The sequence below is a fragment of the Diplotaxodon limnothrissa genome, linkage group LG17, assembly GCF_057381915.1.
Source record: "Diplotaxodon limnothrissa isolate DT_005_m linkage group LG17, D_limnothrissa_male_GT1.1, whole genome shotgun sequence".
Taxonomy (NCBI): Eukaryota; Metazoa; Chordata; class Actinopteri; order Cichliformes; family Cichlidae; genus Diplotaxodon; species Diplotaxodon limnothrissa.
The window spans coordinates 35765973-35781055 of NC_140612.1; the positions used below are offsets into that span (position 1 = coordinate 35765973).

Genomic DNA, 15083 nt, shown 5'->3' on the forward strand with positions numbered 1-15083 from the left:
ACTACTTCAAAGCCTTTTAAGTACCTGGGAAACTGTTTATGAGTGTACGTATCAAAGCCAATGCAATATGTGTGGCTGCAGATACATCAGTGCATCCCCGAAGAACTCATGCAAGCCTGATATTTTCAGCGCTTTTCAGACTCTAGTCGGCTGACTGCAGCCTTGATCAGCGCCAAAAGGAAATGGCTGAGGATTAGGCCTGGAGCTGTTTAAAGCCCTGGGCCTCTGCCTGCAGTGCCCATGGTGGAATCGTTTCGGATTCTACAACTGCTCCAATCTCACAGCATGTAGCCAAGTTGTTTTTTTTAATTTAAATATTTTTTTGTGGATTTTTGGTTTAGTTGTTTGCACAAATGATAAAAGTACCGAAAGGAGAAGAAAAGAAGAAAGATCTGATCCATCTGTTCGAGGGGGAAAAAATCTCGAGGGCTTGTGAAAACATTACAGGCAATGAGATGTCAAGAAAACAATCAGAGCAATCACAGCACGAAAATTTGTGAAATGTACAAATAAATGTGAACACCCTAATGACCTGGATGGATACGTGTGGGTATGATTTCGTGTTGTCTCAACAGCTGCTTCTTTTCTTATGTAAAAATGTATCAAATTAAATTTGTGTGGCGACTTTTTGATGTTTTGCTCTCCGATGCAGGTAACTGTGATCCAAGATGTGTGATCAAGAGCTAGAAGTAGAAGTTATCGAGGAGATTCTGTGAGTACCTTCACTACGCCCTCGAAACACAGCTATAAATACACAAAATCAGCTGATTTTAAAGTTTACGTCTTTGCTTCCTGCATTTTCAGGGAGGAAGGTAAGTAAAGGTTTTGTGAGAATTTGCTCTTTATATACCAAAATGTCATTCCTCGCTTCTATACGCTGACCTGATTATGTCTGCTCAGAGGCAGAGACGCAGCAAGAGGAAGGTAAAGGCTTCTTGAGTGGCTTTGCGTGTGCTTCATCTTGTTTCTGGTGTGTCTGTTGCCATTACAGTGTCTGCTGTCAGGGATAAAAAGCCATAGCAAGCTGGCTGTGTGTGTTTTCTTTTTGAATGTTAACAACCTCTCTGTCAACACCGATGTGTCAGCTCATGTTTAGCCGTCAGTTTATATTGGAAATGTCTCCGTGACATTTTCAGGACTGTACAGTTCATCTCAGTATGTATACAGTGTACTGTGGGTTTTAGTCTTCTGACAGGTTTACTAACCAGGTTGCCGATTTGACTCTTTCTAATCAGTTTGACTTTTAGAGAAAAAGTTTACTTAAATATGCTACTTTCACTCCACCGTGCCTGTAGCGACATGGGCCTTTGTTAAAATACACCAGGCTTACTCTTTTTAAATGATGGTATGTTATGCAATAGCTTCACATTTAATTATATTAATTTCTCAGTGGCTGCAGCAGCATTTTTAAATCACCTATCCCCAAAACAGCTATTTTCCAGATAAGATGGATTCCCATATATTTATTGTATTTGTACAGTAATTTTACCCCTACGTCCATGCTTAAGCGTCTCTTGTCACGTGACATATTTCCAGGCAATAATGTTAATGTGAGTGAAGGTTTTCTTCCAGTAAGCCTCTCTAAATCATGGTTATGTTATTGAAAGGGTGTGTTTTATGCCAAACCACAGTCTGTTTCTAAACATAACCAAGTACTTTGTCTCCTAAACCCAGCTCAGCTGTGAAAGAAAATTAAAAAGAAGAAAAAAAGGCAAACTTCTCTCTACCTTTGATATGCCCTTCTTCAGACCCCTTTAGTCTTAGTTATGAGTTGCATAACATCTGTTTTTTTGGAAAGGACTCATTTTAAGAACTGCACTCACCAGTCATTTGAAGAGGTACACCTACTCATCTGCTCATTAATGTAAATATCTAAGCAGCCAATCATGTGTCAGCAACTTATTGCGGCATGCAGAGATGGTCAAAATGACCTGTTTGACGCAGTTCAAACTGAGAATCTTTAAACATGGCATGGTCGTTGATTCTGAGTATTTCAGAAACTGCTGATCTGCTGAAAGTTTCTCACAAAGCTATCTCCATGGCCCCAAAAAGGGAAAATATCCATTGAGCAGCAGTTCTCTGGGAGAAAAATCCCTTTCTGATGTCAGAGGAGAATGGTCAGATCACAGTAACTCAAATAATCATCGTTACAACCAAGGTATGCAGAAGAGCATCTCTAAATTGCACAGCAGCAGGCTATAAATCGTAAGGGTTTACAAAACTGGAAAACAGAAGACTGTAAAAACTTATTCTGATGAGTCTCTGTGTCTGCTGTGATATTAGATAGGGTTGGAATTTGGCAATAATAACATGACAATCCACCCTTATTCTGAGGAAAGTCCCCATCACCTTGCTGAATCTATGCCACAGAGGCTTAAGAGAATTGGGAAAGCAAAAAAGGTCCAACCCAGTAGTAGTGGAACTAATAAAGTGTGGAGTGTAGTATAGTACAGTTTACAATTTGGTTGCATTGGCTAGCTTGATGAGTTTGGGAGCATCTGCTAGCTCAGGTTAGCACAAATATGCACATGTCAGACTGGCTAGCCAAACCACAATATTTTCTCAAACTTAACCAAGTAAACTTGGTTTCTTTACCCTAACAAAACTTCTCCCATTAACCACAATTACAGGAAACAGAAAAGCTAGCCTGGCTCTATCAAAAGGTACCTGAGCTGTGACAGTACATGCCCAACAGAAATTGCTGCTACCCTACTTATCAAACTTTTCATTTTGGAGAACTTTTACACTGAAGCATGCAGAGGCTACTTTTGTAAAGGAGAGGAGCGCTGATAAGCGTGTGGTAACAGTCATATATAAAACATGTGCTCAGGCTTTGCTTTGATATCTGGCCTGTTGCAAACCGCTCTCGGGTTCAGTTTTTGGCTTTGCTCAAAATGAATGTCAAACACCAGCACTGCTTCTCAGTGCATCCCCAAGAGACAACATCACAGTGCTCAGAGTGTGACCAAAACCCAGCCGCAAGCTGTCTGCAAGAGTCTCATTGATCCACTAATCCATATTTTGTTCACTCAGTCATGGAGACGCTGAAAGAAAAAGGTTTGTATGACTTTTTTTGTCTGTAAACAAAGCATGTTTCTTTACTTACACACTTGTGGGATATTATTGTGGTTGTTTCTGTTGTATCATGCCCTTTTTTGTGTGTTGTTGTTGTATTCACCCAAGAGCAACAGAAGTTTACTTCAATAAGTTTACTTCACTGTTCTTGCTTTGCAGAAGAAGCTGTTCCTGAAGTCGAAGGTAATTCTTCTTTGTACATTTTTTTCTCCTCCATTGTGAAGAAATGTTTTTCCTCGATTGTAACAATATTTATGGAGAAAAATTATGATTAATTTCATAAACTTGCACCATTCTAAACATCAGATGAGATCACTGAAATATAAAAAAAATGATTTTTAACATCGTCTCTCCCGTTTCCACATCAAATTGAAACGATACTTCATTCACTTCATCATTACCTCCTTAACTAAATCATTATAAACGTTCCTATGTTCAGTACTCGCTAATTATATGTTTGGCTCCCCAGGAGTTGCCTGCTGAGTTTGGCAGATTTATTTGCCAGGATCTTTGAAAAAAGAAAAAAAAATAGAGACACCTACTCAGACAAAAGCGACTGCGTGCAATGCAAGAAGAGCTCTGGGTGTTGAAATTCAATTTTCATTTCAGATCACACATGTTTGACATTCATTTAGTCGTGTTTATCCCACGGCAAACATGTCTTGATTGTTTTAAGAAGGAAAATGCATTGCATCGATTAAAGAGTGACAGCATCTAATCATATTTTCATTACTCTCACCCCTCAGAACCCCCGGTTTCAACAGCTGAAGGTAATGACCTCTTTTTCCCTTTTAGCTTTATAGGAAATTACAGCCTTCTTGCGAGGGTTTCATCACCAACTGTTCTTGTTATTTTCCTTAACTTTAGCGTTCTATTATTTAATAAACATAACAAATGTGTTCAGCGCCTTGTCCATCTACGAGCAGTCTTAACTGATAAGTTGTTTTCCATTTCCTGCAATCCTCATCTACTGTCTCCTCGCCTTGCCCTCGCCAAGAGCCTGCAGAAGACGGTAATGTATACGGGTGCATATACAAGACTATATCAGTTGTTTTTGTGCGCATCTTTGTCAGGTAATAAAATCCAATTGTTTTGATTTTCTCCCGTACCGAGGCATTCATTTGCAGCGTAAATATCTCAATATCGTCCAATTTTATTTTGGCCCTTATGGTTGATACACATTTATCAAAGAGATGCCTCCACTGTTTCAAGGTAAACTAAGGCTCATGGCTTGCAACCCCGAGAGTACTTAGAGCAACTCTAGTTTGACACGTTATACAGAAACGATTTAGACTCCATTTCCGACCCTGACATGCAAGAAAGATTTTCATATCAATAGACACAGGGTAAATATCAGAGCTGAGTGAAATGGAGTTTGGAAATAATAAAAGGAAATCCATTTGCATTCCACCTGCTGATGCACTAACATTTTCCTTCGTCCTTTTGCAGCCGAGTCTCCAGCTGTGGATGAAGGTACTTTTACATGCTGATAAGGCCTTGTGAAAATAGCTTGATCACTGCTCTAGTTTACCAAAAATGTCTGGTGTCTTCAACCCGCCTTTGATAACCAAACAAAAGGAAATAAAAAATCCACAGATGCTCTCCATCACTGCTAAAATAATGGAAAAATCCAATAAAATAAAGATTTTTAGGACACTGGATACACACATATACACCCATAATATATTATTATTTTCCCTGTTGCAGATATGACAGATGAATCCAAACCTAAACCAAAGTAGGGCTGGGTTTTGGTTTTTTTTTGTTATTTAAATTTTAATCAGTTTATCCAACTTGCAATAAGGTTGTTCAAAGTTCCTCTCATTGTAACACAGAGATGTTATATTTCAGGCTGTTTGCACCACCGCTGACTGTGCCAAAGATACCTGAGGGAGAAAAAGTCGACTTTGATGTGAGTGACTGAAGCCAATTTAAAGAAACAGTGTGGCATTTTTCAACATGGCTTGCCTTGGAGTTAGATGGGGAGAGCAGCGCTATTTCTAAATATGAATTTAGAATACATCTCTTTTTTTGGCAACATAGAAAATTATTAATTTCTAATTAAAAAATGAGTAGGTGGACTCACACTTAAAAAGACATAATCAAAGGCTTATCTGACTTTTGCATGTATCTACAAGTGGGTGTGAAGCACAGCTCTTGATAAAGCTTTGGTTATAAGTACTGGTCCTCTTCAGTTAAAAAGATACACTCAGCAGCCACTTTATTAGGTGACCTTACTAGTACCATGTTGGACCCGCTTTTACCTTCAAAACTGCCTTTAATCTTGGTGGCATAGATTCAACAAGATGCTGGAATCCTTCCTCTGAGATTTTGGTCCATATCGACATGACAGCATCACACAGATGCTGCAGAGTTCTCGGCTACTCGCCAATCATATCAATCTCCTGTTCTGCCACATCCCAGAGGTGCTCTAATGGATTGAGATCTGGTGACTGTGAAGACTATTTGAATACAGTGAACTCATTGTCATGTTCAAGAAAGTAGTTTAGGATGACTAAACTAGCAAATGAACTTTGTGACATAGTGCAGTTATCAGAAGATGGGTACACTGTGGTTATAGAGGGTTGGACACAGTCAGCAACAACACTCAGGTAGGCTGTGGTGTTTAAATGATGCTCAGTTGCTATTAAGATGCCTAAAGTGTGCCCCCACACTGTGGGAGCCTGAACCGCTGATGCACAACAAGACAAAATGGATCCATATTGGTATGTTGCCTATGCAACAATTTCAGACTCGACCATTTGAGCATCACAGCAGAAATCAAGACTCATCAGACCAGGCAACCTTTTTCCAATCTTCTATTCTTCAACTTCTGTGAATGATAGCCTGGTTCCTGTTCTTAAATGACGCCAGGTGTGGTCTTCTGCTGCTGTATTGCTGTCATTTCCTTCAAGGTTAAATTTGTTGTGTGTTCACAGATGCTTTTTTTGCATACCTTTATTGTAACAAGGGATTATTTGAGTTCCTGAAGGAAGGATCGTGTCCATTGTCCTCTGACCTCTGGCATTTTCACCCAAAGAATCGCTGCTCACTGGATGTTTTCTATTTTCCGAGCATTTTCTCTAAACCTTAGAGATGTTTGTGTGGGAATATCTCAGCAGATTTCCAAAATACTATAACAACCATGCCACATCCAAAGTCACTTTAAACACCTTACTTGACACTAACTTTGAACTTCTCGATCATGCCTATATGCCTGAAACCACTGAGTTGCTGCCATGTGCTAAGTTATTGGGTGATTAGAGATTTGTATTAACATGCAGTAATAAAGGGATCAGTTAGTGTATATAATCATCAAGTTTCATGTGTGCTGCATGTTTGAGGACTGTACTAGTGGGTGTCTGCCTGTTTTCCTTGCCAAAATGTAGATCTTAGCGTGAAGCCAGTACTGGAGATGATATGCATACGAGTCGTGCTCAGTAGAGAACTAAAAACATCTATACGTGACTGCAGGATATCCACAGGAAGCGTCAGGAGAAGGATCTGACTGAGCTGCAATCTCTGATCGAGGCCCACTTCATTCAGAGAAAGAAGGACGAGGAGGAGCTCATCGCTCTCGTTAACAGGATTGTAAGTATTCCAGGAAAGCGTGCCAGATCGCTACAGCAAACAATTACACTCTGTTTATGTGTGCGTGTGTGTGGTTGTGTTTGCGTGTGGGCATGGATGATTAGGAGAAGCGTCGTGCTGAGAGAGCTGAGCAACAGAGGATCAGAACCGAGCATGAGAAGGAGAGGCAGAATCGGCTTGCTGTGAGTTTCTAGATGCAGTTGCCTCTGCCTTTTTTCAGAATGTGATAATGTTTGCAATAAACGAAGAGTGTCCTGCCTCCAGGAGCTGACACGCTGTGGTTTTACTCACGTTCCTGAACAGAATTAGAGTACAGTCTGCAAAAGCCTAATTAACAACAAAAAAAAGAACCATCCTGGATCTGTTTGTCCTCTGTTTTCATGTAATGTTACGCACTGGCTTTTTAATGGCTAGTGAAAATTTACGTTTGAATCAGATTCCATAAACTGGGATAAACACAAAGTCTTTGCACTCGGATATTTGCTTTCCATTTTACAATTTCTTTTTTTACTTTAAACCTGCCCTCAACATTTTTAATAATAACAATGGGTCAAATGATGATATTTGACTCACTGATTCTTTATAAAGCCTCATTTTCAGCCACAGGAGAAAGGCGTTGTTAGCAAGTGTAGAGCCAAATATTTCTCTTAAGAGGAGCCAGAATTGTACAGAAGTATTAGACTAGTGTTAAACTTGCTATGGTCACAAACACATCTCCAAGTGAATGCTTGGAATTTAAGTAGGAAAATTTATTTTAGTGCTCTAACTTATCTTAAAACATGAGACCACCGGTATGTCAGTGATGGATTCACAGCTTGTTTCTGCTGCCCCCAAGTGGCAGTAAAAATATTATTTATGTATTTTGCACATAGACGTTAATCTTATGTGCAAAATAACCTTGATTGCACAATAGAATAGCCTTGCTCACATAAAAACAATATTCTGAACTTTTTGAGAATGAACGACAATGGACGCTACATTCTTTTTTATGACATCAGAGGATGTCAGAACGTTTGGAGGATGCTATCTTCAGTCCTGTTTTAGTGGCTGGAAAGACAAGTGGACAGATGGTTTCATTTTCTCTTTTCTGTTCTTTAATCCGTGTCACAGGAAGAAAAGGAGAGGAAGGAACAGGAAGAGGCCCGCAGGAAGCAGGACGAGGACGCCAAGAAGAAGAAGGCTCTCACAAACATGACTCAGCAGTACTCTGGCCTCCAGCAGAGGGTGAGTGATCACACGCGCGCACACATTTGCATTCAAAGCAATAGGAAATATGATCAGCTTCACAGTTTGCCTGTTTATTATGTAAATGCGGTCTCTTCCTTATTTTACACGTTCATTAAATCTCACATACAGCAAGACGGAAAGCGGGGAGCGAAGAAGCAGACGGAGAGAGAGAAGAAAAGAAAGATCCTGGCGGAGAGGAAGAAACCTCTCAACGTCGAGCGTCTCAACGAGGACAAACTGAAGTAAGGACACTACTGTTCACAGTTCTGCTCAAACACCTAAATCCACATTTCAAGTCTGCTGCAGGTGATTTGGCGGTGCATAAACTCTCATCTACCTCCCATTACAGTTTGAGCCTTTTGGCCTTTAGGTTTTCACTTTTTATATTCCTCCTGGTTTTGATTAAAAGGGAGAAGGCCAATGAGCTCTATCAGTGGCTGTGGATGCTGGAGGCTGAGAAGTTTGACTTCACCAAGACACTGATGAGACAGAAATATGATGTAAGTATTTCGCCTCGGGATATTACGTGCCGTGCAATGACATAGTGAACACCGGTTTTTGATTTACAAGCTTTTATTTGCACCTGTTAAAATATCAGCTAACAGTAATCAAACTTAATGCAAAGTCATTCTATTTAAATGATCAGCTGGCTCCAGATCTGCATCACTGAGCAGTAGAATTTGTGAGTAACTGTTAAAGACGAGTCTGAGCCTTCTGGTTTTTTGGTCTGTGTGTCAAAGGGTCAAAAACTGAGTCTCAAAGGGCTGAACCAGAGCTGACTGACCGCTGAGTGAGTAAGTTATAAACAGGAGGTGAAAACAGTGGTGTGTGCTGGTGAAGCTAGCGTGTGGCCGTTTAATCCTGGACCTTAAGAGACAGTACAGAGTTGAGACGGTACTTGAGGTCTGACTTACAAGAAGGCAGAGACACAAGACAAAGGAAAAAGGGTTTTTTTTTTAATTATTTCCTTTGTTTCTAAGATTCTAATTCCCTTAGCAGAACAAAAATCTAATATTACAAGGTTCACATTAACTCTTTAACCTAAAAAAACAACATCTGATGACCTCTCCTGTATCCTTAATGGCAAGATTTGGCAACTCAGTATATATTTATAAAGACGTGCTTTGACAATCAGTAAAATAGGTTCCGGGTTTTTCCAATAATAGCCCTACTAAGCTGTACAGGGAGAAAGTCATTCGGTTCCAGAAGGAGGCCTGAATTATGACAGTAGTAGGCGTCCAAGGGGAAAAGAGTCCGTGGTTCCCTGATATGGCGATTTCCATGTTTTTATTTGTGGGCTTTTTATGATTTACAATTCAAAATAATTCTTATTTACATGATACCGGGTCTTTTTGCACACCATCACATTTAACTCACTGTCAAATAAAAGCTGTTTTATGTTCTCTCTTTCTTTAAGGCCGCCTTCTGACTAATTTGCTGGTGGAAAAAATAGGCTAGTCAACTAGTCTAAAAGACAGAAAATCTAAAGAAAACATTTTAAAGCACACATATTAAATGTACAAAGATCAAAATTGGCCAAACAAATATTTTGTGTACATTTTAGGAGCTACATGAAACCATTAATTGCCTCATTATTGATCTCATTCAGTTTAATTCTATTTAATTTATATTCATAACAGCAGTTGCCTGAAGGTGCTTTGCATTGTAGGGTAAAACCTTACAATATCAGAAAGAAAACCCAAACAGTCAGACAACTTGGTAACTGTGGGAAGGAAAAACACGGTTTTAACAGGAAGAAAACCCCAGCACATAGGGTTTCAAATGTTGCTAAATTGCATAGCACTTCGCACCACGTATGATGATGCAAATACACACAGTGTCAGATTAGTTTGTACAGCTGAGCTAATGTTAGCAGTGCTAGCAACAGTAGCCTTGGTTACTTTCATGCTAGTGTCCAGTAAGAAAGGGAGGTGAAGCTAGCTGTCAGGGATGCCAGTGGTGTCCTAACTCTACAGTGGCCCTGAGAGGCCAAACGGACTGCAACTTAAGAAAACACCAGCAATAAGAAAAGCACAAAACACAACGGAAATAGGAAAAACCAAAACAGAAACAAGAAAAACAACAACGGAAACAAGAAAAACGAAAAAAGAAATAGGAAAAAACACAAGGGAAGTGTTTCTGGGGAGACAATAACCCGACGGACCAGTTGCAGGAACCCAAAACGTGGTAGGCGTGTTTTATCATGATTGATATAATACTGATGATGGATTTTTAGGCTAATGGCAGGCTAACACACTTACCTCTCATTTTTTCTTTCCTCATAAAACCGATAGATCCTCCACTTCATTTAAGTGTCTCCCAGCGCAATTCTTAGCATATTTTGGTTCCTGCAACTGGTCCGTCGGGTTATTGTCTCCCCAGAAACACTTCCCTTGCGCTTTTGGAAATCTGTTTTTTCCTGTTTCTGTTTTCGTTTATCCTATTTCTGTTTTCGTTTTTCCTATTTCCTTTGGTTTTTGTGTGCTTTTGCAGCGTTTTTCTTATTGCTGGTGTTTTCTTAAGTTGCAATCCGTTTGGCCTCTCAGTGCCACTGTACGTAACACCTCTGAGGCTTTACCTGCCTTTGTACATGAATATGTTTAGTACTAGCTAATCTGGTGCTGATTAGCAAGGGCAGCAAGGTTTAAACATCGAGTCAACTAATCACACAAATAAAAGAGGGTGGGGCTGCTGTGTTCATACTCTAGGCTGTGCGACTGAGATGGACGTATTAGGCATATCCGCTTTCAGTGACATCAGAGAGAGCCAAGTTTAGGAAACAATGTCTGAAATATAGCGTTTAAAGTAGTTTGAAGCCTTACAAGGTTTACTTGTGCATACATGGACCTCATTATTTAAAACTTTGGAAATGAATGTCCAACATTATATAATTGACAGAAAATAACAAAGGTATAGTAGGTTCACTTTAAATTTGTAAGACAGAATGTGAATGTCAGATTTGTTTTTGCATTATGTTGGGACTTTTTCATTAGCATTTTTAGCAATGTTGTGTATTTAAAGCAGATGGCAACTGTGGTTTTTCCAAATCTTTTACTTGGAACTGTCAACTGAGTATCAGCCATTGATGCTGTATTTGAGGTTTTATTACATAGGGGAGAGGCAAGTAGCTTCATATTCAGTGTGGTGCAATAAAGTCTTTCTAAAATCTTTGTTTACTTTTGTGTGTCTGGAAGCACTATTTGATTTACACATTCACCAAGTTACACATGAGCAGTAATCCGAATATTAGCTTTCAGTCTGTTTAAAATATGTCTTAAATATAGACTGTTCACAGAACAGGTTGCCATGCGGACATAAAATTATGAAGGAGAATATGCTGTTAGCTAGTTACTCCATAGGACCAGAAGATCCTCTTTTTCTGGCTCAGCTGGCGTCTGTTGTTTTTCCTGGACTCAGCATGTCCTCCATGTTTCTTCCTGTACAGATCACTCTGCTCCAGGTTCGTGTTCAGAACAGCCAGAGGTAAGTAACATCTATGAACCACCCTTCAGGTGTGGCTCATATTTGCACTAAGGGCATCATTAGAATTTCTTTAAAAATGTTGTTGTGTATCAAGGTGATTTTGCTTTTCCTTTCGATTAAACACTCCCGGAGAAATCTAATCCAGGGATGGGTAATTGATTTAATTCTCCCTTTTTTTCTTTTTTTTTAAATAAAGACATGACATTAACACTGAGCACATCTGTGTTCAGTTTATTGGTGAAGACAGACATGAAAAGGATCACCTCATTAATAGAAATTCTTGTAGTTCTTGTGTATTGCAACCTTTTTTAGGCTTGTATGCAGTTTCCTTTATTTATTTTTATCATCTTTTCTGGTTTATATTCTCTTAAATGCTGTTACAACACTTTTTCATCTTTCCCTTTCATCTTTTACATTTTTCAGTTTTTGATTTTAAGTATGTCAAAAATTAGGACAGACAGTGTGAGTTGTGTGTCGAAGCAGCCTGTATTTTTATGACTGTATCAGATCTTATGGGCAAGGGTGCAAAACAGACAGCGGCTGCACATCAAAGGTGAGGACACAGTCATCGTTTGCCAGCTGTGTTCAGCATAAAATTGTGTCCTTTGTCCCTGTCTAATAGAATGATGCTTTGGCATTTGCCCTTTCCTTTCATCTATCACAGCTCTTTCTTGCTGTCCCTCTTATTTTCATATAGCACATGGGGCCCCACTTAGTATAAACACTAAGGAAACATAACCCAAAACCAATCTATATGCAGACAAGGATATGTACTGTCATTCAAGTACCAGACACTGAGGTACCAACATGGCACGAGATATTTTAAATGTCATTTCCACTCTTTTTATTTGGTTAAAATGAAACCGCAGCTTGTTTTGATTATATTGATTATATTGTAATTTATATGACATATATTTATTTTCAACTATTTATCCAAATTGTCAAAGTTGTGGTCATACCTTAAGGCAAATATTTTAACCCTACTTGAAAGTTTCTATACTTTAATGTTTATGCTTGTGTACGATCATGTGAAAAAAGCTTTTACAGTCCTGTGAAAAACTGTGCACATCCCATAATTCATTTGCTTGTAGAAACACTTTTGGTAGCAGCCACTTGAAGTCCTTCTTTTTCTGTTTGGCTTTATCAGACTCTCACATCGTTCTGGAGAAACTTTTGCCCACCCACAGTGTGCTTCAGTTCATGGAGGTTTGCAGGCATTCATTTATGCATAGCTCTCTCAAGGTCCTGCCACAGCATTTCACTCAGGTTGAGGTCTGGACTTGGCGTGGGCTATTGCGACATGATTCTTTTATTTTTCAGCCATTCTGTGGTAGATTTGCTGCTGTGTTTGGGATCACTGTCCTGTTCTGTTACTCAGTTTGGGCCAAACTTTAGCTTGCCTCACACAATGGCCTCACATCTGACAGCTGGTATGAGGTGTTTGTGCTATTTTTCTGCTTTTTCGTTTTCTGTGCTGTGCATTATGGGCAAAACTCTTCACTGTTTGTCCAAAGGACATTTTTCCACAGGTTTTGTGGTTTGTTCCGATGCACCTTTGCAAATCTAAGCTGTGCTGTTATGCTCTTTTTTAAAGAGAAGCAGCTTTCTCCTGGAAACCTGTCTAAATTCAAATGCAAATGTTATTTGTCACATACACAGTCATACACAGTACGATATGCAGTGAAATGCTTAGACAACTACTCGTGACCTAAACTAAAAGACTATGGATAGGAAATAAATATGAAAATTAAAATAAAGGGCAAATTTAACTAGGAAAGAATAAAATAAAATATAAAAATTAAAGTTAAAAATAAAATAACTGTAACAAAATACACAATATAGAAAATATATAAAGAATATATGAAGAAATATAGAACAATAAGAGCAGCTGTGCAAGTAATAAATGGTATTGAAGTAATAAATGGTTATGAATAATGAATAAATAAGTCATGCTACTTGCCTTCTAAAAACTGTAAACACAGTAAAGGTAGTAAGGGCGTAAAGTCCTGTGAAACAGGGGCGGATTAACTGTGGTGGCATGTGCATAAGGTGCCCACCCCACTAAAAAATAAATAGCAAAAAGATTGTGAAACATAAAAAGTTAGACTTGTATTTCTAACTGATCCACCTCTTGTTGTGTAGCTTTCTGGATTTTATACTTACAATTGGGCTACATGGTTATTTATTATAAAGGCTATACACTACATAAAATTAAAATTCACATTTCTTTATGTTACTGAAATATGTAAATATTTTGGGCTAAAGATAATAAGAAAGTTACAATGTTTATATGAAATGTGTAACATATGTAAATGTGTTGCATTTGATGTAATTTAACCTTGTTTCCCAGCCACTGTGCCTCGGCACATAGGTGTGCCGTGGAAGATTATCTGGTTCCACCTGATAAATACTCTAAGCAACCAGCATGAGTAGCGATCAGAACAATTACATTCTCCTTCGCTATAGGGCAGTACAACTACCTGCTGTAATTAAATGAGTTGCCAACTGCCAGTAAAACAGAAGAAAACAAAGAAGAAAATCCATAATAGTCATGCTGTGAGACGACGCAGCGCGTAATAGCAATAGATAAATATTTGAAAAGGAAAAAAGTAGTCAATCTGGCCTGGGTCCTGGAGAAAATTCCCACCCAGAAAAAGGCCCTAGGATGAGTAGTGGTCAGAAGAAAGCAAAAAAGGTATACAAACCAAACCAATTCCGCTATGCCTGGTGCGCGGGGAAAAATTATCAATATGCTTTTTGTGACATTTTTGTTCGGTGGTGTGCTGTGTGATTTGTCTGATGCAAAATATGTGAAATACATGGCTGCAAAAGGTTGGAAAACACAGTTTTAACCACATATAGTACATATTACAGAATGTAACGCCTGAATGTGTAAAGAAATGGCTTTGATTTTGCCACCCCGTTTGATTTCCATGCCACCCTAACCAAATTTCTCTAGATCCGCCCCTGCTCTGAAAACGTTTTCACTGGACTATGTTTCCAGCTAGTTTGCATTGTCAGCTAACAATTCCACTTTATCCATACATTAATGTTGCTACATGTACTTTAAATGTGTTTTTTACATCATTAGCTAAAAGGTTAAAATAGCTATTAGCTATCTTTTTAGCTATCTTTTTAGCTAGCTTTTTGCTTCTTGAAAATAATGTTTCCATGTATGCCAGCAAACTACAGAATTACTCCCTGGGTACTATTAAAAGACATTATGAAATAATCATAACTGCAAGCAGGTGAAGGAAGATAAGCATTAAATAGTTAAACATTGTTTATTTTCTCCAAATCCGGCTTATCGTTATCAAGTCTTTTTTTTTTTTTTAAATCTAGTGTCTATTCACACCTCTATTAAATACTGCTTATTTTTTTGATTTAAGATCAGTAAATTGGTTCATATTTATTCATGATTACAACTTCAGTAGCTTATTTGTTTTAATTTTAATGCTTTCCATAGCAGGAAAAATGCCGTACGGAGGTTCAAATAGGTGTAAACTATGCAGTTTAACTTAAAAATATTCATCTATGCACACATGCTGAACAGTTGAATATTTTTGTCTGACTTCACAGCGCCAAAGGGAGAGGAAAGGCCAAGGGCAGAGTGAGATAGATGGAAACGTCGACATATATTCTCAGAGGAGCCATCTCACCACGAGTGCCCGTGTTGGAATTTGTTCTCAATCTGCACTTCAGTAATC

The 15083-nt window shown here is 38.7% G+C and overlaps 1 protein-coding gene across 1 annotated transcript; it reads left to right on the plus strand.

Moving 5' to 3' along the window:
• Window positions 1-668: 668 nt before the first annotated feature.
• tnnt2e (troponin T2e, cardiac) lies at window positions 669-14995 on the plus strand. The gene is made up of 16 exons (XM_085376451.1): window positions 669-712; window positions 805-812; window positions 901-924; window positions 3235-3258; window positions 3822-3845; window positions 4073-4087; window positions 4525-4548; window positions 4783-4813; window positions 4927-4987; window positions 6550-6666; window positions 6771-6848; window positions 7777-7890; window positions 8023-8135; window positions 8303-8393; window positions 11339-11376; window positions 14956-14995. The coding sequence occupies exons 1-16, from the start codon at window positions 669-671 to the stop codon at window positions 14993-14995; spliced, it is 846 nt and encodes a 281-aa protein (XP_085232577.1).
• Window positions 14996-15083: the final 88 nt, after the last annotated feature.

Bases quoted from the DNA above. Each gene is read 5' to 3' on its own strand.
- tnnt2e (XM_085376451.1), top strand. From the start codon at position 669: ATGTGTGATCAAGAGCTAGAAGTAGAAGTTATCGAGGAGATTCT. The intron at 3,259-3,821 runs GTAATTCTTCTT...CTCACCCCTCAG, and splicing joins AGCTGTTCCTGAAGTCGAAG to AACCCCCGGTTTCAACAGCT. The intron at 6,667-6,770 runs GTAAGTATTCCA...ATGGATGATTAG, and splicing joins TCGCTCTCGTTAACAGGATT to GAGAAGCGTCGTGCTGAGAG.